This window comes from Mus musculus, chromosome 3 (genome assembly GCF_000001635.26).
Source record: "Mus musculus strain C57BL/6J chromosome 3, GRCm38.p6 C57BL/6J".
In the NCBI taxonomy this organism is placed as follows: Eukaryota; Metazoa; Chordata; class Mammalia; order Rodentia; family Muridae; genus Mus; species Mus musculus.
Genome location: NC_000069.6, coordinates 153,922,226 through 153,945,354, shown reverse-complemented (window position 1 = coordinate 153,945,354; position 23,129 = coordinate 153,922,226). Strand labels below are relative to the sequence as shown.

Here is a 23,129-nt window from a genome sequence, read left to right as displayed (position 1 = left end):
TGAGCAAAATTTCACTCCCAATGTTCACTGTCTGGGGAGCTTTTGGATAGGCTCAGCTTGGGTTCCCAAGGATGCTTCCCACATCTATATAAGTGGATAATAAGTAGCCTTGAAAACGTTCAGAAAAATAGATGAAATAAACACTATTGTGCTTTGGTTTGTTTAGGTTTTGCTACTTGGCTCTCGCTGGCCTCAAACTCGCAGTGATCTTCCTTCTCAGTCTCCTGGCACTGAGATGTCTTAGTCGCCCTGGCTACACATGCAGCTAATTTCCTATTTAAATTTTAAGGAGTACAGACTACCTATCGATCTAGCCCAGAATTTGTTGTTCCAGTGAATACCGGAGCCATAAAGAATCTGACTCTCCAAGTAAAGGTCACAGCTGACTGCTAGAAACGTCTGGCTGCGCCCTCTGGCCTAGATTCGGGTCCAGCTCTCCCGGGCAGCCCTCTGGAAAGAACGTGACCTTCGGGCTCCGGTGACACTGGGCACACAGTCTTCTTCTCCGGGCCAAGCACAGAAGTTTAGGCTCGGGCAAGGTCGGGAGCAGGACGCATGCGCAGAGGGCCTTCAGGCCACTCCCTCTTCTGGCCCAGGTCCGGACCCGAGACCCTCCCTCATCTAGCCCCGCCTCCCAGGCCACACCCCTTGAGCCTGCAAAGACCACGCCCAAGGTCTTCTGCTTGGACCCGTCATCCCTCTGTCTCTCAGCCGAAGTCAGTCTGAGAGCTCAGACCTCATCTGTGTGTAAAGGGACTCCCTAGGCCACGCCCCCGAGGTCTGCAGACTTTGACCCGCACGCCTCCGCACCCCTAGAGTCTAAGGCCCGCCCCTCTCCTCCCTCCAAGCCACGCCTCCTGGGGGCGGGACCCCCGTCCGTTTTGCTTGCTGCACGGAGGTGGTCGGAGGCAGCAGATCGAGGAGCCATCATGGCAGCGGCGTTCCGCAGAGGCTGCAGGGTGAGCGGGTGACCGGGTGGTATCGGGAGGGTCGGCCCTACGCGGCCTGGGGGAAAGCGGGAGCCTGCGGGCGTCCCCCCGCGCTGCCTGCCGCCCTCCCTCACTGATCTCCGGGCTCTGACCCCTGCAGGCGTGGCCCTGCGGACCTGCTTCATTCTGGGTCAATGGGCTCAGCCACTTCTCTCCAGTCACCCACGCTTCTTGAAGGGAACCCGGTGTCAGAACCCTGCTGTGGCAGAGGCGATCACTTCCAAAAAACTTTGACTGTAGTCCCACCCCAGGAAGGCATCAGTGTGTGGTTCTGTAGCCACGGGCGTGAACAAGTGTTAGGATCCAAACAGGTTGATCCTGGGTGTGCACAGAACACAGGCACAACACGAAGGAAAGGGAAGTGGGCCGCTCCGCTCGCACCAACAGGGTTAGGACGCCTGTGGTTTTGTGATGTACAGGCACCCTTCCAAAAAACAAAAGGGAGACAAGCCTACCGAAGAATTTTCATGAAGCTTGCTTTCTAAATGTTGTACCCTGCAGAGTTTTGTCTCCTAAGCTGTTTTAACCACTAGTTTGTTATATTAGCGATGTGTTCGTACAAACCTCCATTTATACCACCTAAAACTGGACTGAAGTTGCCTCTGGCACCGAAAGCTGTAGTTTTAGAATTTACAACACCATTACTATACAACTCAACAGGTTCTGAAAGCAGAAATTGAAGGGTTTTAAAGTTATTTTTTATTCTGACAACAGAACTACAGGTTTCTTGGTGCCTCCAAGGACAAGAGAGGGAAAGTCTAACACCATAACAAAACAGAAAATGCATTCCTTTATCCTATTTTTCACACCGGGATAAAACCAAGAGTCAAATTTCTAAGTAATTCGTTACTTAGTTATGCTGTAGTTGCGGGCTTGAAGACTAAAGTTAGTAGTGTTCCCATATTGGAATTCCTTGGTTTTGGCAGAGAGCCAGGAATAATAAACGCAATTCTCTTCTGACTTTAGAGTTTCAGAGTGTCGTCGTTCTTTATATTGGGTCTCATTTTGTAGTCCAGGGTGGTGCGGCGCTCACAGCTTCACCTCTGCCTTCAAGCCTGGCTGTCTTATTTTAATAATCTCCAGTTATCTCCTAGGATTAGTGAGCCTGATTTTCAGGTGTAAATACAAATTGTGTGTTTGGAACTGTTCCCAGACGGGTGTTTGCAAAACTTAAACTCTATGTTGTAATGCTAAGTTTTTAACCCTGTTCTTTTTTTTATTGTTTCTAAGCTGTCTACACACAGACACGTGCACACTCACATACACAGACAGGTGTGTTCACACACACAGACACACACAGACCTGCACATCCTCTCTGCACAAGCAATGAGCAGGCTCGTGCGTGCATTAAGCTACTCTAATTGAATGACTAATGTCAGTATATAAGGAGCCCAGTAATGGGCCCGCCACTTAAGTTGTATAAAATGCAGCTGACCAGTTTTGTAGAGTGGTGGTCTTCATTTAATCTCGGAAGTAGAGGCAGAAGAATTGAGATCCCAAGGCTAGCCTGGATTCCACGGTGGGCTTGGGGGCTATCCTAAACTACTTCAAAAGAACTTGTCCTAACAGGAACACAAACCAAATTATTAGGGCCTGGTGTGGTGGGTCAAGCCTTTAACCCTGCATTTATGAAGGTAGAGTTAGGGAGCTCTCTGGGAGTTCAAGGCCAGCCTTGTGTACAAAGTAAATTTCCAAATCAGCCACAGCTACGTATTGAGACCTGTCTCAAAAACAAAACAAACAGCACCACCAAAAACTGCACTTGAACACACACACACACACACACACACACACACGGAAGGAGGGAGGGTGGAAGGGAGGGAGAGAGAGAGAGAATGAGAATGACTGAGCAATTTACATTTTTTTCTCATTTAATATTTACTGCTCTTGCGGAGGGCCTGAGTTGGCTTCTCAACACTGATGTTAGGTGGCTCAGAACTATATGTAACTCCAACTCCAGAGAATCCTGTACCCTCACCACACATATATAGACACACAAATGAAAAACTATAAAATTGAATAACATTTCCTTTATGGTTAGGCATCCCTCTAGCTTGTAATTGACGTTTGAGTTATAATTTATTTAGTACTGACTTTAAGAACGTAGCTCTTGAATAAAAACATAGCCATACAGATGCTGTGCTTGCCCTGGGGTCTGTATGACAATACTCATTTGTGTGCGGATGTGTCTGTGTGGAACTCTCAGTACATGCAGCAAGGTGGAAGCCAGAAGACGGTGGTGGGAGTGAGTTCTCTCTCCCACCACGTGGGTTCCAGGGCTCAGGCTCCGGTCACCCGTCTATACAGTAAGGACCTCAATGGCCTAGCCAGTGTTTTTGCATTTGGTTGATATTTAGGTTATTAAGTTTACTTATTATATCTATTTTTTTTCCAGGTCCTGAGAAGTGTTTCTCATTTTGAGTGTCGAACACAACACTCGAAAGCGGCTCACAAGCAGGAGCCCGGATTAGGGTTTAGTTTTGGTATGTGTCCCTCCCTTTGACTTGAAGGTCTGCCTGGGCTGTGTCTGTAACATGATGTCTGTTGATGAGTGGAGCAGACACCGCCCACAGTTGGCTCCCGGTAACTTCCGTCTGCTGGACTGCGTTGCCTTCTTCCGTATGCTCTCCCGAAAACTGCGTTGCCTTCTTCTGTATGCTCTCCCGAACACTCAAGTGTTCTCAGGCGGCCTCTATGGTGTCCTTTCTCTTCTTTCCCAAATGGTAGCCCAAATAAATGAATATATATGAATTGTTTTCAACCTACAGATTAACTGTAACATACTTCCTTTGTCTTTGGAGACAGTCTCACTATATAGCTTTGGCTGGCTGGAGCTCTAAGTAGAGAGATAGGCAGGCCTGCCTCTCCCTCCCTAGTACTGAGATTAAAGGTGTGAGCAACCACACCCGCTGGCTTAACAAATATTTCTCCAAATACTCATCGGTTCAGTGGTGTAACAATTAAAAAATTGGCCTGATTTATCTGAGCTGCGGTTTGATGCTGTTATACGGTGTCCTCAGACCTGAGACCAGGTGGCCATGTGGTTTTGGAGGGAAAAGAAGCTAGATTCTTCTTTTCCTTTTTACAAAATGAAACATTCCGAGTTAAAAATGTGAAGTAAATCCTGGTTTTTGGTGTCCTTCACCCCTAAAGGGTTTTTACTTGAAGTTGTTACCTTGCCTCTAGCTAGGAAACCATTTTCTCTGTTCCCTTGGTCTCTGAAAAGTTCCAAGGCTGAGCTGGTTAACAAGCACGGGGTCCTTGGTGGCTGAACGCATCTAGGTTTATTGACTTTATTCGAGTATACTTGAGTGAAAATACATACATACACACACACACACACACACACACACAACTGGAATTAGACTTTTCATATATCATGAGCATAGCAAGTTGAATTAGTGGGCGTGTGAGAGTAGCAGCCTTTACTCTGACTGTTATCTATTCTCAGCTTTTTTGGGGGGCGCAGGGGAGGCGGGTTTCAAGACAGGGTTTCTCTGTATAGCCCTGGCTATCCTGGAACTCACTTTGTAGACCAGGCTGGCCTCGAACTCAGAAATCCACGTGCTGGGATTAAAGGTGTGCGCCACCACGCCCAGCTTTATTCTCAGCTTTTTACATATGAATTCCTACATACTTGTGGGCAGTTCCGAGAATCTGACAAGCCTCGGAGTGCCAGAGGGTGAGGCAGATAGAGGAGTTTGGGAGGGAGTTTGTGAGCTCAGACTAAAGTGCAGGTAATGAGAGGACTGGTGGAGGAGCGCACCTTTGACCCCAGCACTTGAGACCGAGGCAGGTGGATCTCTTGAGTTCGAGGGCAGGCTGATCTACAGAGCTAGTTCCTGGCCAGCCAGGACTAACTGGTTCTGATGGATAAAGTAGGTATAACAAGTGCAATAGGATATCATGAAGATTACTGAGTTGATGAAAGCAGGTTGCCAACAAATAATAATATGGTAGACGCCTTTCCTTCTGACTTTGGACTCATCTGTCTAAAGTCGGAAGGAATTATCTCCAGTCTTTGAAGTGAAGAGATCTGGAAAACCCCAGCAGCTCCGAGCCCCAGGCTCCTTGACTGCTGCTGTCATCACCACGAGCCTCGAGGAGCCACCTCCTCTCTGCCTGGTCTCCTGCTTTTGTCTTCCTGGTTCTTTGTTTGTTTGTTTGTTTGTTGTACTTAGTAGTGAAACCATAGAAACCAGTGTGCCAGTCCCCTTAAAGGAAGACTGCTTGGTGTGTCATCAGGCTGTGTGGATGACTGACGGAAGTACACAGCTTTCAGCCATTCCTTAGTCTCCGTGTCTTAACCATGAGACTTGATCTGTCTTTTACACTTTGCCTCTCGGCCCCATACAAATGAGAACTGTAGATATATATTTTTTTCTTTTTTTAAAGACAGGATCTTACTGTGTATCCCTATCTGGCCTGGAACTCACCATGTAGAACAGGCTGGCCTTGAACCTACAAAGATCCTCCTGCCTTTGTGGTCTGAGTGCTGGGTATAAGGGTGTATGCTGCCTCACCTGGCTTGTTCTTCTAAGCGTTGGCTCTTACTCTGATTGCCTGAAATACCCAGTGCCACCTTTAACCCTCCCTGCCCTGCCGTGTGTGGAGGGTGGAATGGAGGGCCTCCCTCACAGAGGCTAGACAGGAAAGTGCTCCCTCCACCTGTGAGCTACTTTCCAGCCTCGTTTATTATATCAGTGCAGCCACATTGAAACACCAGGTAGTACAGCTCCAAAAATGCAGTTATCCATCCACACTTACCCCAGGGGTCCAGGCAGCGGAGTCGTCTCATTCATTTTACAATAACTAGTTTTATTTCGTGTAGACCCATTGTTTTAATACTGCCTGTTGCTAATACAGAGGGTTCAATGTGTCTGTTAATATTTTGGGGAGACTTCTCATTGCTTTTACCATTTTATTTGTGGGAACTTATATCCTTAACCTTATTGGGGGCTTAAAAGAAGAGTGAAATTTAAATCATGGTGTTGACGTTCTTCCGTAAGTCCCTGAAACAAGCTTTATTGCTGTATGCTGCCCGAGTGCGTACGTCTTGTGTCTTTAGACTGCTGCCTGAGGTCAGAAGCTTACCTCTTGATAGATAGAAACCTCTGCAGAACAGCTTCATGGGCCTTGTCTCTTCAACTCAGTGTTGATGAACTCTTTTTGATGTTCTCAAAATAATGTTCCCTTAGAGTTGACGGAACAGCAGAAAGAGTTTCAAGCAACTGCCCGCAAGTTTGCCAGAGAGGAGATTATCCCCGTCGCCCCGGAATATGACAAAAGCGGGGAGGTGGGTATCGGGTTGCCGGGGAAGTGGGGAAGTCGTGTATGGCCAGGAGATTGGGTGGCCAGCCTGCCTAGGCTCAGGTGTGCTGTACCTGTTCTCCTTTCAGTACCCGTTCCCTCTCATCAAAAGAGCCTGGGAACTCGGCTTGATCAACGCGCACATTCCGGAAAGTTGCGGTAAGCCTCCTACACGTTTGCTCCGAAAATTACAAAAATGAAAACGCCCATTTCTCTAAAGTGTTGTTGCCATTCAGAGGCTTTCTGCCTTTGTTTCCCTATTGGCAACATAGAACTTGCCTGCTCGGAGGAGCCTGGTCCTCACTCAGCACAGAGCACAGGCATCTCCCTGTCTAGATGGTTTCGAGTTTATTGAGTTGTTCTTCATATTATAACGTGCTACGTACACTCTGACGCTGTAGGTGGCCTTGGCCTGGGAACGTTCGATGCTTGTTTAATTACCGAAGAGTTGGCGTATGGGTGTACAGGGGTGCAAACTGCTATTGAAGCAAATTCTTTGGGGGTAAGTCACTAAGACAATCACTTATCATGGGGCTGGTGGAATGGCTCAGTGGGTAAAGGCGCCCCCATGGTCTGAGTTCCACCTCTGGGGCCCGTGTGATGGAAGGAGACTACGGACTCCCCCAAGGTGTCATCTGGCCTCCAGAAGAGAGCTGTAACTCGTGCACACATACATAGACATACATGTGTGCATATGTACAAAATAAGTAAAATTACCATTTGAGAAATGCTAATCGCTTACCTGGGCTGTTAATGAGACACCGACCGTGAAGCTGGGTTAATCTCTGTAAGAACTATAAGGAAGACTGGCTTGCCGGCCTGGAGCTGTGATTCTATAGCTTGATCACTGTGGTTCACTTGTCTCCCATACTGGCCGTTCTGGGTGTCCTTGTGAGGAAACTGTACTCTTTGGCGGCAGCTCGGAAGCCATCCCCTCGGCCTGCTGCTCAGTTACTACGCTGAAATGAACTGAGCAGTATCTAGGAGGCCTGCTCGTCGTGCAGACCGTGTCACATATCCTAAATTTAATCTGTGATCTCCTTACTGTCAACCACGCTTGTGTGTCACTAAGCAGCCCCACCCACCTATAACTCAAGGAGAAGCTCATGTTAGTCTGTGTTCTTCTCGCTCGTTTCGTTCAGAGCAAATGCCAGTTCATAAGTTTACTTCTTTATGGGAGGCAGGTAGTTCTTATTCGTGGAACTGTGGTTTTCTGAATCTACGTAACTAATTTAAATATCTCGACGTCTTAATGTTAATCTCCCTTGGTAGCAAATGCCTGTGATTCTTGCTGGAAATGATCAACAAAAAAAGAAGTATTTGGGGAGGATGACGGAGCAGCCAATGATGTGTGTGAGTATGTTCGTCCATATTTCCCTGTAAACGGGCCAGGAGCGCTGGCTCTGCCATTCAGTCTGCATGTGTTTATTGGACCTCGTGCCCTGAGGACAGAAGTCCGGCAGACACAGGCGTACCTGGACTGTCCAGCCGGTGTCTTAGCAATCCCTGCTCATTTCCACAAGGGAGAGTCCACTTGTTTCTGGATTCCAAGATGGTGTTGAGCTATCCTGTTGCTGGCTTTCAGGAAGTGATATCTGCTGAACCGTCCTTCTGCAGCTCCAGATGGGAGCGGTTGTCTGGGTGTTTGCAGCCCCGGCTATCCTTCGACTCAAACTGCTTCATTTGTCATTTAAAATGTTTCTCTGGCTAGGCAGGGTGGTGCACCGATTTAATCCCAGCACTTGGGAGCCTGGGGGGGGGGGGGTCTGTCTTCACATCTCTGTGCTGTGACTCTCTGTCTTTAGGGTCTCATGTATCTGACTAGCTTTGAACTCACGGGGTAGCCAAGGTAACCTTGAGCTCTTATTCCTCGTGCTCCCACCTTTCTATTGCTGGGATCACAGATGTGTGCTACCACGCATGACTCAGTTTATGGAATGTCCAGTTACGTTAGGTGATGCCTGGGACTGAATCAGGCCCTTGTGCATGCTAGGCTGTGCCCCCAACCCTATCCTGCGTTTCATCCTCATCACATGCAGAGAACACTCCTGCAGACAATACATGGCTACAGAATATCCTTCATTTTTGAGGTCTGACTTACACATCATCTCGTAGAAACTGGCTTCTCAAATCCTGGTGTTTAGCACCCACACTTCATATGGTTACCCTGTACCCGGTGAAAATCTCAAGGTGGACTTCCTTTCAGCTCTGGTTTTCCATCTGGCTACTACATAATGGGTATTCAATGAACATTCAAATACATCAACATAGCAAGCTCAATTTAATGAATTTGTTTATTCAATTCCTAATATTTTCTGTAGTTTATTGGTATGCTGTGTCTAGTTTTGAATTAAGTTAAAATGTTTTAAAAGAGTACATTTTTTTACATTTCAGCAGTTTATTTGGTTTTCTAAGAACATTGTAATTCTAGATATTCATTTATCATTACTGCCTTCAAAGACAAAATGCCGGGCTGGAGCATAGCTCACTGGTAGAACCCTAGTTAGCATACCTAAGAATCTGGGTTCTATCCTGGAACCTCAAAACAAACAAGCAAAATAACACTATTGCCAGATATTCACAATTTAATAATTAACATTTAATTTTTTTCTTGTGTCTGGATATCCAAGGCTTACTGTGTGACAGAGCCCTCCGCAGGCTCTGATGTGGCGGCCATTAAGACCAAAGCAGAGAAGAAGGGTGACGAGTATGTTATCAACGGCCAGAAGATGTGGATAACCAACGGGGGAAAGGCCAACTGGTAGGCCTCTTCATTACTGTACCTTCCACGTCTCCCTTTCTTCTTTTATTATTAAGCCTTCTCAGTTAAAACAACCTATAGTTTTAAAACTGGGAGGTCCATAGGAGATTATAAATAACTCGGTGACTCATGAACTATTTTAAGCCCTTGAGCTATTTCTTCGAGATTAATTTAAGAAGTCTAAAGTGTAAAGCGCAGTAAAAATAGCTAATCTCACTGACTCTGTCAGGCGGGCTCAGTCCCAGTGCACAGTCTGCTAACCCTCGCTTGAAGGAAAGCAGAACGCTTCAGTAGGGTGGTTCTCAGCAGGCTTGTGGTTCTAGGGAATGAACCTGGAGCTCTGTATACCAGGGAGCACTGTGCTGTGACGCCCATCCCCTGAAGAGGCGTTCTTACTGGACTGTGGGGCTGCCATGCAACTCAGGGGCTACAGTGCTTCAGAGCACGCACAGACCCCCAGCACCATATAAACATTTTTAAAAAGCAGACCTTCCGTGGTGATGATATCCACCTCTACTTCCAGTACTTGGAGCAAAAGTGAAGGATCAGGAAGTTCAAGGTCATTTTCAGCTACATAGCAAGTTCAAGCCAGCCTGGGCTACGTGAGGCCATCTCAAAAAAGGAGACAAAAACATCAGCCTATACCAAAAGAGGGTAGTATTTGAGTATTTGATGTTAATAAAATCTAAAACTTCCAAATGTGTAGATCTAAACAATAATGTAATGTTCCATTAAACATCAAACATACAGACTTTTAAGAAAACTATTTGACCATTTGTTAAAAAAAGAAAGTTTAACAAACAACTGTAAGTTTGGTGGGAAATCACTGTGGGGTGGAGATGCACCTCAGTGGTGATTTCAGGCTGAGAGCCCACAAGTACAGGGCTGGCCAAGATGAGCGCAGTCAAGGCGAGGATAGTCCAGGAGCTGCTACTGATCTGTTACAGGACAAGCCTTTGGAACATGCCTAGGTACATTTTGTCTGCATCAATTTTGAATAAAGTTGGAACTTATTTTTGAAATAATGTTTCGTGGAAAGAAGAGCAGAGCTGGGTGTGGTGGCACATGCCTCGATCCCCAGAGCTTGGGAAACAGGTAGGGATATCTAAGCTTAAATGTCAGTATAGGCTACGCTGAGACACCCAAAGGTAGATAAATGATAGATTGTCAGACAGACACAGACTGATAGATAACAGGTGGATTGATGGACAGACAGATAATATATGAAAGAAAGACAGACAGACAGACCCTCTTGACTTTTGACTAAGATTAAATGGAACAGGCTTGCATGGTTATTTCAGGAAGGCAGCTTAGAATTAATGAATGAAAGTTAGAAAAATGTAAATAAACCCCAGCTCATTCTAAGGACAGTCTTCCCAATAATAGGGCCCATATGTGTTGTCGTGGAAAAATAGCATTTTTAACTCATTAATATAAAAGTACATGACAAAGACTTCTTAGGAGTGGTCTGTGGGATGTCGTCGTTACTGCTGCATGGCTGTGAGGAGACGCCACGACCCAGGTGGCTCTTAGGAAAGAAAGCAGTTAAATGGAGGCTTGCTTAGAGTTCTAGAGAGTGAGTCTATGACCATCAGGATAGGAAGCAGCCAAGAATGGAGCAGTAGCCGAGTGCTTTACGTCTTGATCCTCAGGCAGGTGGACAGACAGACAGACAGACAGACTGGACCTGGTGTGGGCTTTTGAAACCTCAAAGCCCATTCCCAGTGACACACTTTCTCCAGCAAGGCCAAGGACACACCTTCTAATAGTTCTCAAACAGTTCTACACCCTGGTGGCTAAGCAGTCAGATATAGAAGCCTTTGGGGCCATTCTCATTCAAACTGCCATAGGAGATTAGGGAAGTAATGTTCCTGTTTGTTTGTTTGTTTTTGGGTACAGTTTCACTCAGTAGCTCAGGCTGATCTTAAAATCACTGTTGGAGCATAGGTTGGCCTCAAACTCATGATGGTCCTCCTGCCGTAGCCTCCCAAATGCTAGGGTCACAGGTGTGGTGAGCCAGCACAATTGCCTCCCAAAGAGTTCTGCTGTGTCAGCATACCTGTGCAGTGTGGAAAAGCCTCCCACCTTGGTGGACTTCGAGGCTCACAAATCGGTCCCTCACCATGCACAGACGTAAAGGCTGGGAACAGGAATAACAGGGTCATTTAGTAGACTCACGTCAGCCAGGAATGAGGAAATAGAGAAGCCATGAAAACTGAACAAGCTAAGAGAAATATAATAATTTAAGTTAATATCACCGTTTTGAGAACTGGCTATAATTCTTCCCAGAAAAGATAGGTCCAGTGACTCATGAGATTAGAAAATAATTTTTTGATTTTTTTCCTATTACCAAATAAAAGCATAGTCAATGATAAACTGATAAATTATTTTTGGTTTTTTTTTTTCCTAACATAAATTCATTGCTTAAGGAAGGATAAAACACTTGGTCGGTCAGTCGTCGGTCAGTCGGTCGCTCTCTCTCTCTCTCTCTGCTAAAGCTGACACTATGGCTCACCCTGGACTCTACCTCTAAGCCATGTGGCTTTTCACTTTTTGTAAAGATTCTTAGAAAACCAATCTGTATCAGGATATATGGGAAACTATTTTGGATATGGGGGTTCAAACAAGAACTTGTTTTCTTTTTTTTTTTTCCTCCCTCACGCTTCACTTCTTCTAGACCTTTTGGGGAAATGTCTTTCTGTGGGAAAATCAGTAAATATCCTTCCTAATTCAGGTGTGTACTGGCTGTGCTGCATGGGGAGGGGGCAGCCCTCACGGCAGTGGAGAGCCTGTCTGTGTTCATCTTGCAGATTGCTGGTCCTATGAGACATAGACTGGTCCAGAGAGGAGCATTCCAGTTCCCACACACACACATACTTTACTTTCATACTCTCTTTGCAGAAGGAACCTTTACTAATAACTCATACTCCCCCCTCCCCCAAACTCAAATACCACCTTAGTGGAGAGAGAGATGGATGAATCAGTCTGTCCACACAGGAAAATTGGCATTTGTGCAAGCTTTGAAACCCAACTGATTCTCCATGTCCTCTTCTGTTAAGTGGGGATGGTAATACCGGGGTGGGGTCGGTAGTTGAGATAGTAGTTAAGGAGTCTTGTTCGTCATCCTTATTGCCACCCTTGTGTGTTTGTGTGCGTTAGGTATTTCTTGTTGGCACGTTCTAACCCAGATCCTAAAGTACCCGCTAGTAAAGCCTTTACTGGATTCATTGTGGAAGCCGACACCCCGGGAATACATATTGGAAAAAAGGTAAACAGCGTGTTTCTTCCACTTAACCTCCATACGTACAATCCCAACTGTCAATGTCAAGGTTCTTACCTGTTTCCTTTGATGAAAATACTTCTAACTTGGAACAAAAGTCTGGTTGTGTCTTGATGATATGGGGACATAGTTTACATGTCACTGAAAAATCTTTCAAGTCATTTTGAAAGATGGGACCTTTGTGCAGAACACCTTCATGACAGCTGTAGATGTGGGCATAGCCAGGCTCCGCCCTCCTTCCCAGAGGACCTGCACAGGCCTTGCTTAGGGCAGGTAAGGCCCTGTGACGTGGGTGGATGACTCACAGTCCCACAGCAACACAGATCATCTGTAACTTGAAAGCATGTGACAATGTCAATCAGTGTCAGCTGGGGGCTGAGAGAGTGTCAGATAGGGCAGTGCTGTATAGGAACACCCAATCCCAAGGCCCACAGGAGGTCTCAAAGGTGACACAATAGAGGACAGAAATGGCATGAGTTGTCCTGTCGAGAGCTCACAAGCCAGACTTGGGATTACGACACAGACTGAAATGCTTTTGCGAAGTGGAGTTCTCAGCGAGAACTCTGAGGGATGAAGGATGTCTGCATCTATGGCATAGGAGGCATTGTGGGAACCAAACCAGATCTGAAGATTACTTGAGCAAATTATCTTCTTACCCCATGTGGGAAGGTTTGAATTAGCTGGTCAGATGTTGGAGTTGGTCTCCCTTAGGCTAAACTGGAAGAACACATTTTAACTGAGACATAAAACAGGTTTCTAAGGCAACCTTCGGTTTATAGGATCTTCTGTTGTGTCCAGATCTCTTTAGAAATGTGTTGCTTGACTATGTGAAATGTATATAACTTTTGCTGGGCATGGTAGTGCGGCGTCCCTTCAATCCCAGTACTGCAGAGGCCGAGGCAGGAGGATCACAAATTCTAGCCCAGTGTCAACAGCATACTGAAACTCTGTCTCAAAAAAGGGACAAGGACGGGACTTGTCTTTTAGGTTGTGGAAGTTAAAGTCTGGACTCTACTTGCTGTTTACTCTAGCCTGTGCTGACTACAGAAACCAAGGCCCAACCAAATCTGTGATTTACTGATAGCCACAAAGGTAGAGGCTAACCTGAGATGAGTGATCTCGTGTCCTTTACTAACAGACTTGGAGGATTTTTGCCTGCGACATTTCTGATTGCTGTATTACTCTATGTTTTAAGGAGAAGATACTGAAGGCTGAGTGCGATTTACAAATAGACGGCTAAGCCCATGTTTACACAGGACATGAGCACTGTGGGTCATCACACTTGTCCCCAGAGATCGGCCTTGGCATGTGTATGTAGCGGATCACGCTCTCCCCCATAGCGTCGGTTTCTGGCAGACTCGGGCCAAGCCTGACTGTCTCTGCTAACTGGAAGGAACCTTAGGGCAGTAGCAAACTGGTGTGACAACTGATGTCTCAATGTTTCTAATCTCATTCTCACTTAGGAAAACTGAATCAATATTTATAACTGAATGCACACTGTACAGTAGGTAATGATAAATATCTACCCCTGGGGATTCACTTTCTTGTATAGATTATTTCTAGCATAGATTATCAGCTACTTAGCCTCCTAAAAATATACTCTTTTAAACAAATGGCCATTTGCAAGTCTGAGAGATTCACGTTATCAGACCTGTTTGTGCTACTCTTTGCTTCTCGATCCCTCTCTGTCCTCTCACCCTCCCCGCTCTCTCGCCACGTGCTCATGGCCGGCCTCTTCCTCTCTACTCCTCTGCCCTCTCTCTGCCTTTCTGTCTCTACTGCCCTCTCAACTCCCCTCCCCATGCCCTAAATAAACTCTATTCTATACTTTTTTTTTAAAGATTTATTTATTATTATATGTAAGTACACTGTAGCTGTCTTCAGACACGCCAGAAGAGGGTGTCAGATCTCATTATGGGTGGTTGTAAGCCACCATGTGGTTGCTGGGATTTGAACTCAGGACCTTTGGAAGAGCAGTCAGTGCTCTTGCCCACTGAGCCATCTTGCCAGCCCCTATTCTATACTTTAAAAAAAAAAAAATGTTTTGTGTCCTAGAAATTTTGTGCTTTGACATAGATCTAAGAAGCTTTTTAGTTTCTGTGGTTTTAGTTTATTTGAGTTAACAAAGTCTAGTTATGTAGAACTTTAAGTTAGTGCTGTTTTCAGTTTGTGAAATACCGTTTTAGATTGGGCTGGCACATATTTCTAGAAAGATCCAGATTAGAAACCTGTGAGGCGGGGCTGGTGAGATGGCTCAGTGGGTTAGAGCACCCGACTGCTCTTCCAAAGGTCCAGAGTTCAAATCCCAGCAACCACATGGTGGCTCACAACCATCCGTAACAAGATCTGACCCCTTCTTCTGGAGTGTCTGAAGACAGCTACAATGTACTTACATATAATAAATAAATAAATAAAAAAAAAAAAAAAAAAAAAGAAACCTGTGAGGCTTTGCAGCCACGGGATCTCTTATACAGCTCGGCCCTGCCCTCGTAGCTGCAGAGGACGGGCAGAGACAGGAGTGTTTGGATTCTATGGAAGCTCAACTCACGGGGCAGGCACAACAGGCCCTGCCTTAGGAAATTCAAAAGGCACAAAGGAAGGATTGACACCAGCAGTGCTGTAACTCCTAAGTGTTTCTTATGCGACCTTCTCTCTAGGAACTAAACATGGGCCAGCGATGCTCTGACACCAGAGGAATTGCTTTCGAAGACGTCAGAGTGCCTAAGGAAAATGTGTTAATCGGTGAAGGAGCAGGTTTCAAGATCGCAATGGGTGCTTTTGATAGAACCAGACCTACAGTAAGCCGATCACTCTGTGGGACCTTTGTGGTTTTCAGCGACTAGGTTTATTTTAACATTGTATGTGTGTGTCTTTTTAAATGTCTACCTTATTTTAGTAATGGTGGAGAGGAGATTGTTGCTTGTCCTGTGTGTAGTTCATCTTTCACTGCTCAGTATAGAAACGAATTTAGCAGGCTCTAGAATATTCTTTGCTAGAATTCCAGAAAATTCATCCTTGTGTTGATCATTCCTGTTGGTTGTGGATCACTGTGTATTCTGCTACTCACTTAGCCTGGGTCCGTGGAAGGCTCCCTGGTTAAACAGCAATGACCTCACTAGGCTGTGAGCCTCAGTCTCACAGTTAGCTGATTGATTGATTGGCTGATTGGCAATGGGGATAAACTCAGGCTCTACTGAAAGCCAAACATGCCCTCTGTATTCCCAGCCTTGCCGTTACCTGTAATTTAAAAATAAACCCAAGCACGCTCCTCCCCGCCCCAGTGACGTCACTTCCTGTCTGTGTACTCCTTCGCTGGAATCAGGCCATAAGCTGTGTGGCTTGATGACAATGTGAATTTTTGCTTCACGTGATGCTCATCATGTTCTAGGTCGCAGCTGGCGCTGTCGGGCTAGCCCAGAGAGCTCTAGACGAAGCCACGAAGTATGCCCTGGATAGGAAGACATTTGGAAAGCTGCTAGTGGAGGTAATCTCCCTCCTTCCCTCCTTCCCTCTCGCTCTCCCTCTGTGTGTGTGTGTGTGTGTGTGTGTGTGTGTGTGTGTGTGTGTGTGTGTGTGTGAGAATGCGCATATAGCACATCTGTGTGGAGACCAGAGGACCACCCTGGTGTCCTGCTGCTCTTAGCAGTTTGGTTTGGTTTTGTTGATGTATCCTCTCCCACTGGCCTTGGGCTTGCACTTAGGTTAGGTGAGCTCAAGGCATCTGCCTGTGCCTGCCTCCATGGTGCTGGGATTCCTGGCACAAGCCTCACCATCCAACTTCTTCACATGGGTTCTGGGGATCTGAACTCCGGTCCTCACGCTTGTGTGACAAGCCTTTTCCTGACAGCCCTCTCTACCCAGCTCTTGAGGTGACCTTAGCACTATGCTTGCTTTGTTGACATTTGAAGACACGCAATGCGTCTAAATATTTAGAAGTTACTGCTAAAGAACAAAATAGTCTTCTCTATTTTGTGGGGAAGAAGATTCTAAGCTTTCATCACTGTTGCCTGTGAGAGCAGAGTTCCTTTTGGCTATGTCGCTCACAGTTGATCACTCTGTAAATTGTTAAGAAAAAGAATATAAGTATTACGTGCCGTCTGTATAACTGATACTCTGCTATAGGTCTTAGTGTGTGTCCTCAGTAAATATGTTTTTGGTAGGCCAGGCTGGCCTGACACTCACTGAGGTCCACCCGTCCCTGCCTCTTGAGTGCTGGGATGATGTGTGCCCCATCAGGACACGGGCACCGTTCAGCCTGGCTTCATGACTATCCCTGTGGGTCGTCAGAAACATCACTTCTTTACTTCTTTCTGCCTCAGCTCCCGCTTCAGTAAAGTGGAGTGGTGGAAGATGACTCCCTGTCTGGATCCATCTGATGCCATGGCTCTGGGCTTTCCTCTGCACGGAGCTCCATGCCTCCATGTGCAGGGGTCTTCTGTCAGTCTGTCAGTGTCCGGCCATCCTCTCTGGCTTGATTCTCCCCACATATGCTCTTTCATCTCTTTCTTTCTTTCTTTCTTCTTTTTTTTTTTAAAGATCTATTTATTATTTATATGTAAGTACACTGTAGCTGTCTTCAGACACACCAGTAGAGGGCGTCAGATGTCATTACGGGTGGTTGTAAGCCACCATGTGGTTGCTGGGGTTTGAACTCAGGACCTTCAGAAGAATAGTCAGTGTTCTTAACCGCTGAGCCATCTCACCACCCCCACCCCCTCCCCCCTTTTTTCTTTTAAAATATTTATTTATTTATTATATGTAAGTACACCGTAGCTGTCTTAGACACTCCAGAAGAGGCATCTGATTTCGTTACAGATGACTGTGAGCCACCCTGTGGTTGCTGGGATTTGAACTCAGGACCTTTGGAAGAGCAGTTGGCGCTCTTAACCCCTGAGCCATCTCACCAGCCCCCCTTCCCCTTTTTTTAAGCCATTTATTTTATGTATGTGAGCACACTGTTGCTATCTTCAGAAACACCAGAAGAGGGCATCCGATCCCGTTACAGATGGTTGTGAGCCACCATGTGGTTGCTGGGAATTGAACTCAGGACCTCAGGAAGAGCAGTCAGTGCCCTTAACCACTGAGCCATCTCTCCAGCCCCCTTTCATCTCTTTCAAATCCCTCTAACTGAGCCTCCAGCTCACACGTAACCTCCCAGCATTACCTCGTACATGGTGTGGCGATGGCGGGCTCCTTACTCTCACCGCAAGCTGTTCCACCTGAGATAGAGTTGAGTCACTCGTTTACAGATTCTTTCCTTTGTACGGAAAAGAGGCTCTGCAGTTTCTACTCTCGGGAACATTTACTTTGGAGATCAGTTATTCATCATAGAACAAACACTTAACAGAGGATACAGAGCCAAGATTTAAGTCCCCAAATGAAACCTATAAGGTGGAGTTACCAAAGTCAAAGGAGAGAGGGTACTACGTGTTGAACATGTCACAGAGAGCAACTCTTCTTATGAATCACATGCAGCAATCAATAAAAGCACCTACTTTGGACCCATATTTTTTTAAAAACGCTATCCCTGGGGCTGGAAAGACAGCTCAGCCAGTTAAGAGCACTGGCTGCTCCTCGAGGGGACATGGCAGCTCACAGCTGTCAGTAGTTACTCCAATCCCAGGGAACGTCACACCCGGCACGCATGTGGTGCTCATGTCTGTGCGTGCAGCCCGAACACCCATACACATAAAGTAAATAAATCTTAGGAAAAAAAGATAGCACTAAGATAGCACCTGTGTCACATCTACCCTTCGCTTCAGCACTACGCAGAAATAAGCAAAATATTAACGACCCACGGAAGAGGGATGGAGTCTGAGCAACTACAAAAGCTCGGAGAATTCTTCATGCATTGATACAGCTGGGTACGATTTACTGACCAGAAAAGCAGAATGAAAAACTATCAGCCCGGGCGGCATTTGCATTCCAGTGTGTACACTGCCTCTGCAAAGAAAACAGACTGATACCATTGCTTACCTGCTGGGAGGGGGCTGGGTGGGTGGGCAGTAGGCAGGGATGACTGAAAGGAGGGGAAATGTTTACCAAGTATCCCTTTACTTTTGGAACATTTACTTGGTGGATATTCTGTCTATTCAAAAGTTAGATTCTAGCCAGACATAGTGGACCATGCCTTTAATCCCAGCACTCAGGATGCCAGTGCAGGTGACCCCATGTTTAGACCAGCCTGGTCTACATAGCGAGTTCCAGGACAACCAGGGCTACATAAAGAGACCTTGTATGGAAAAATAATAATAAGGGTATGGGGGACTTTTGGGATAGCATTGGAAATGTAATTGAGGAAAATACTTAATTATATATATATATATATATATATATATATAAAGAAAATAATAATAATAATTGATCTAGAGAGGTGACTCAGTGGTTAAGAGCACACGATGCTCTTGTAGAGGCCCTGGGCTCTTACCACCACCCACCTAGCCGCTCACAACCGTCTGTAACTCCAGTTGCAGCAGCTCTGACGCCCTCTCTGGCCTGTGAGGGCACTGCATGCACATGGTGTACTTAAATACATAGAAGTAAAACAACACATAAAATAAATAAATCTTTGAAATTAATCCCAAGTCTGAAGTCATAACACTCAGCAGGCTGAAACAGGAAGAGTTTTAGGCAGCGTAAGCTATATAACAAAGTCCTTTAAAACAAGCAAACAACCGGGCGTTGGTGGCGCACACCTTTAATCCCAGCACTTGGGAGGCAAAGGCAGGTGGATTTCTGAGTTCCAGGCCAACCTGGTCTACAGAGTGAGTTCCAGGGCAGCCAGGGCTACACAGAGAAATCCTGTCTTGAAAAACAAAGCAAAAAAAAAAAAAAAAAAAAATCCAAAAGAGAAAAAAATAATTTGAATCAATTTGTGATATTGAAACAGATGACAGAATAATTGATGGGGAACTTGGCCAATCTGGCTAGGGTCTTTAGAGCTCTGAATGTTCGGGCCTACCGCCCTCATCTTACAGTTAGGGGAAGCCGGGTATAACTTTTCTGCAAGCCTACAACTAGTGCAAAATAAAAGAGTTTTAAGGAAAAAAAATTACAATTTTTTTTTGAGATGCCCTTTAACCATTTCCTCCTTAATTCTAGCACCAAGGAGTTTCATTTCTGCTCGCAGAAATGGCGATGAAGGTTGAACTCGCTAGGCTCAGTTACCAGAGAGCAGCCTGGGAGGTTGACTCCGGTCGCCGGAACACTTACTATGCCTCGATTGCAAAGGCCTTTGCTGGAGACATTGCCAATCAGCTAGCCACTGACGCCGTGCAGATTTTCGGAGGCTATGGATTCAACACAGAGTACCCTGTGGAGAAGCTGATGAGGGACGCCAAGATCTATCAGGTGAGCCCTAACGGTTTGTTTCTGAGGGCACAGGATACTCACAAATGACAGCAGTAGGTATCAAACAACTGCTAATGACATTTGGACCAGCAAAATGGCACTTGTTACCTACCGCCCTGACAACCTGAGTTGGATCCCTAGAATCCACAGGGTAGAAGAAGAGAACTGACTCCTAACCGTTGACTTGTTAGTTCTGTATGAATGTAAAAACAGCTAGATAGACTAAATGATAGTTATAGATTGGTGTGGGTCGGGCTTTATAATCAACACATAAAAGGAATGCTATTAAGTGTAGCTGCTAAGAGGGAAAGGGTTACACCAGTAGATGGCACAGGCATGGATCACCTGTCTAATGCTGCCTTTGAGCCTTCAAAATTTTTTTAACAAATTACAGGCTACATTTTTTTGCCTCTGAAAATTCTATATGCTTGTCTTGTCTTGGATGTTATATGACATCTCTCTCTTTTTTTTAAAGATCTATTTATTTTTATATCTATGAGTACTTTAGTACTGTATCTGCATGTATACTTGCATGTCAGAAGAGAGCATCAGATCACATTAGTTAGATAGTTCTGAGCCACTGTGTGGTTGCTGGGAATTGAACTCAGGACCTCTGGAAGAGCAGCCAGTGCCCTTAACCACTGAGCCATCTTTCCAGCCCGACTTCTCTTAATTAAGTGAAACTTTATTTACAGTCAAAAGCCATGTGTCTTTGAGAACTAATACTTGACTCTGAAATTAAGTTGGCAATTAGAAAAAATTAGGGTAACTTCGTAAAGAAGATAGGAATATGCATGTTCTCCATTGTGAGTTATAGTCTGTGCTTCTTAGTGCCCCATCTTCTTCTGCACACCCCTAGCAAACGTTCATACAACAGAAAGCCTTGTGTCCTTAGCCCTACAGAAGAAAAGCCCCGTAACTATAACATTATCAGCACTAAAGATTAGGGGCTGGAGAGACAGCTCAGCAGTTAGGAGCACTGGCAGCTCTTACAGAGGGCCTGGGTTTGATTTTTCAGCACCCACATGGGAGCTCATAACCACCTGTAACAACAGTTCCAGGATATCTGAGGCCCACAAACACCAGACATTCGTGTGGTACACATCCATACATGTAGGCAAAACACTCACATACGTAAAATAAAAATAAGTCATTCAGAATTTTGTCTCCACAATTCTCTGCCTCTACAGGCAAGTCTATTCAAGCACAGGAAAACTGAACACTGCAGTTCGTATACTAGCTGTCTTAGTCAGGGTTTCTAGTCCTGCACAAACATCATGACCAGGAATCAAGTTGGGGAGGAAGGGGTTTATTCAGCTTACACTTCCACATTGCTGTTCATCACCAAAGGAAGTCAGGACTGGAACTCAAGCAGGTCAGGAAGCAGGAGCTGATGCAGAGGCCATGGAGGGATGTTACTTACTGGATTGCTTCTCCTGGCTTGCTCAACCTGCTCTCTTATAGAACCAAGGACTCCCAGCCCGGGGATTGCACCACCCACAGTGGACTGGGCCTTCTCCCCCGTTGATCATTAATTGAGAAAATGCCGGATCTCATGGAGGCATTTCCTCACCTGAAGCTCCTGTCTCTGTGATAACTCCAGCCTGTGTCAAGTAGACCCACAAAACCAGCTAGTACACTAGCCAAGTCACCAGTCTTCCTGGGGCTCTTTTGCCCCTCCTAAAGCCTGTATCTGTTCCTGCCAACCACTTGACTTTCCCTTACCACCCAACAGTGAATGAATGCAGGAGACACCAAGGTTAGAAGTGTGGAATGGGAAAGATGGTGGATTACCAGGGACTAAAGCCCAAAGCCTCCAATCTGTATAATAGTAAGAACAGAATGAGTCAAGGACACAGCCAGGAATAGCTGAGGAAAACTAGATAATAAATCCTCTGGTGATACTAAACATTAGACCTCCCAAACATCTTGAAATGTAAATGTTATTTTCTTTGAGGTTTTAAGCCTGCCTTCTAATTTTGCAAAATAATTTTTTATACTTTAAACTGTTCTAATAAAATAACATTTTGCTGGCTAGGGATGGTGCACACCTTTAATCCCTGCACTCAGGAATCAGAGACAGGCAGATCTCTGAGTTTGAGACTGGCCTGGTCTACAGAACAAATTCCAGGAGAGCCAGGGCTTCACAAAGAGAAAACCTGTCTTGAAGAAACAAACAAACAAAGAAATAATTTATATGTATACATATGTATTGTGTATATAATTAAATAAATTTACATTAAATCATACACTATTCTTTATATTTAATATATAACATATATGACTATATTAATATAATATATAACACATTATTATATCTTATATAATTTATATGGTACATGATATGCATATATACAATATATTATGCATAATATATTAGCACTATATATACAGTATAAATAAATATATTTTAGAATATATTAATATGTTATATTAATATGATATATAATATTACTAGTGTGTAATGCTATGTATTAATTTTTATTGATTGATTGTTATTAGTTATAAATTATATATAGTATGTGTAGTATTAATATTATATAGTACGTAATTATATATCATATATTCATATATATGAAATAACATTTCAATTTGGTGCTACAGTAGAGCTGAGACATCAAATGAATCCAGATGTTTAAACTCCATTGTGTTTATCTTTCAGATTTATGAAGGTACTGCACAAATTCAGAGGCTGATCATAGCTCGTGAGCACATTGAAAAGTATAAAAATTAACAGGAATTACTATTGAACGATGCATCACCCTCGTGTAACTAAGCTCCAAGCACTGTTGCTGCTTCAGGGGAAAAGGGCTTTACTGTCTTCCCAAGGAAATGAGATCAAAGACGAGTTTGGATCTGTGCAGCGGATTCCCATGGCGGAGGAACCTGTCTTCAGCTCTATGGTGACCCTTTCTAGATAGGTTTGGCTTTTGGACAATGATTGGTCCTTAGCCCCGAATTGTGTTAGTTTGCTCTTTGATCACTTAAAATGGAAAAACACCCTGGACTTTTAATGTTCATTCAAGTGACAGGAAAGGCGGCTTGTCAAGGAAGAACTCATGATTCTAACATAAACACTGAAAATTTGTGGTAGATTGGACACGTCAGACTGTGACATAGCAGCATTTCTGTGCTGAACTGTTAATTTTATAATTTTGATTATATTTGCTTTGTTTTGCACAAAAGAGTAAAAAGTTTATATTCATATTCTCCCATTATAAAACTAAAACTTTTCTGGGAATCTTAGTACTGAACGAGAATTTTATTTGTCTTGTTTAAAATAATTCAATAAAGCTAACCTTAACTTATTTTTCTCTGACTCTCCAGGTTTGTACAAACCCTTGGGCTGCTGTACCCATTTGTGTTTTACACATAGGACTTTTAAAAGGAACTGAAGTAAAACAAGCAGTGTGCTGTTGTAGGCTGTGTGTGTGCTGTT

General features: G+C 44.8%; 1 protein-coding gene across 1 annotated transcript; it reads left to right on the top strand.

Moving 5' to 3' along the window:
* The first annotated feature begins 711 nt into the window (after window positions 1-711).
* Window positions 712-23,002, top strand: Acadm (acyl-Coenzyme A dehydrogenase, medium chain). Its single transcript, NM_007382.5, has 12 exons — window positions 712-959; window positions 3,385-3,472; window positions 6,188-6,285; window positions 6,389-6,458; window positions 6,701-6,801; window positions 7,572-7,652; window positions 8,930-9,060; window positions 12,220-12,328; window positions 14,998-15,138; window positions 15,729-15,824; window positions 19,442-19,690; window positions 22,353-23,002. Exons 1-12 carry the CDS (start codon window positions 930-932, stop codon window positions 22,422-22,424), a joined length of 1,266 nt encoding a protein of 421 aa, NP_031408.1. The 5' UTR covers window positions 712-929; the 3' UTR covers window positions 22,425-23,002.
* The last annotated feature ends 127 nt before the right edge of the window (window positions 23,003-23,129 follow it).

Bases quoted from the DNA above. Each gene is read 5' to 3' on its own strand.
- Acadm (NM_007382.5), top strand. From the start codon at position 930: ATGGCAGCGGCGTTCCGCAGAGGCTGCAGG. The intron at 960-3,384 runs GTGAGCGGGTGA...TTTTTTTTCCAG, and splicing joins CGTTCCGCAGAGGCTGCAGG to GTCCTGAGAAGTGTTTCTCA. The intron at 15,139-15,728 runs GTAAGCCGATCA...ATCATGTTCTAG, and splicing joins TTGATAGAACCAGACCTACA to GTCGCAGCTGGCGCTGTCGG.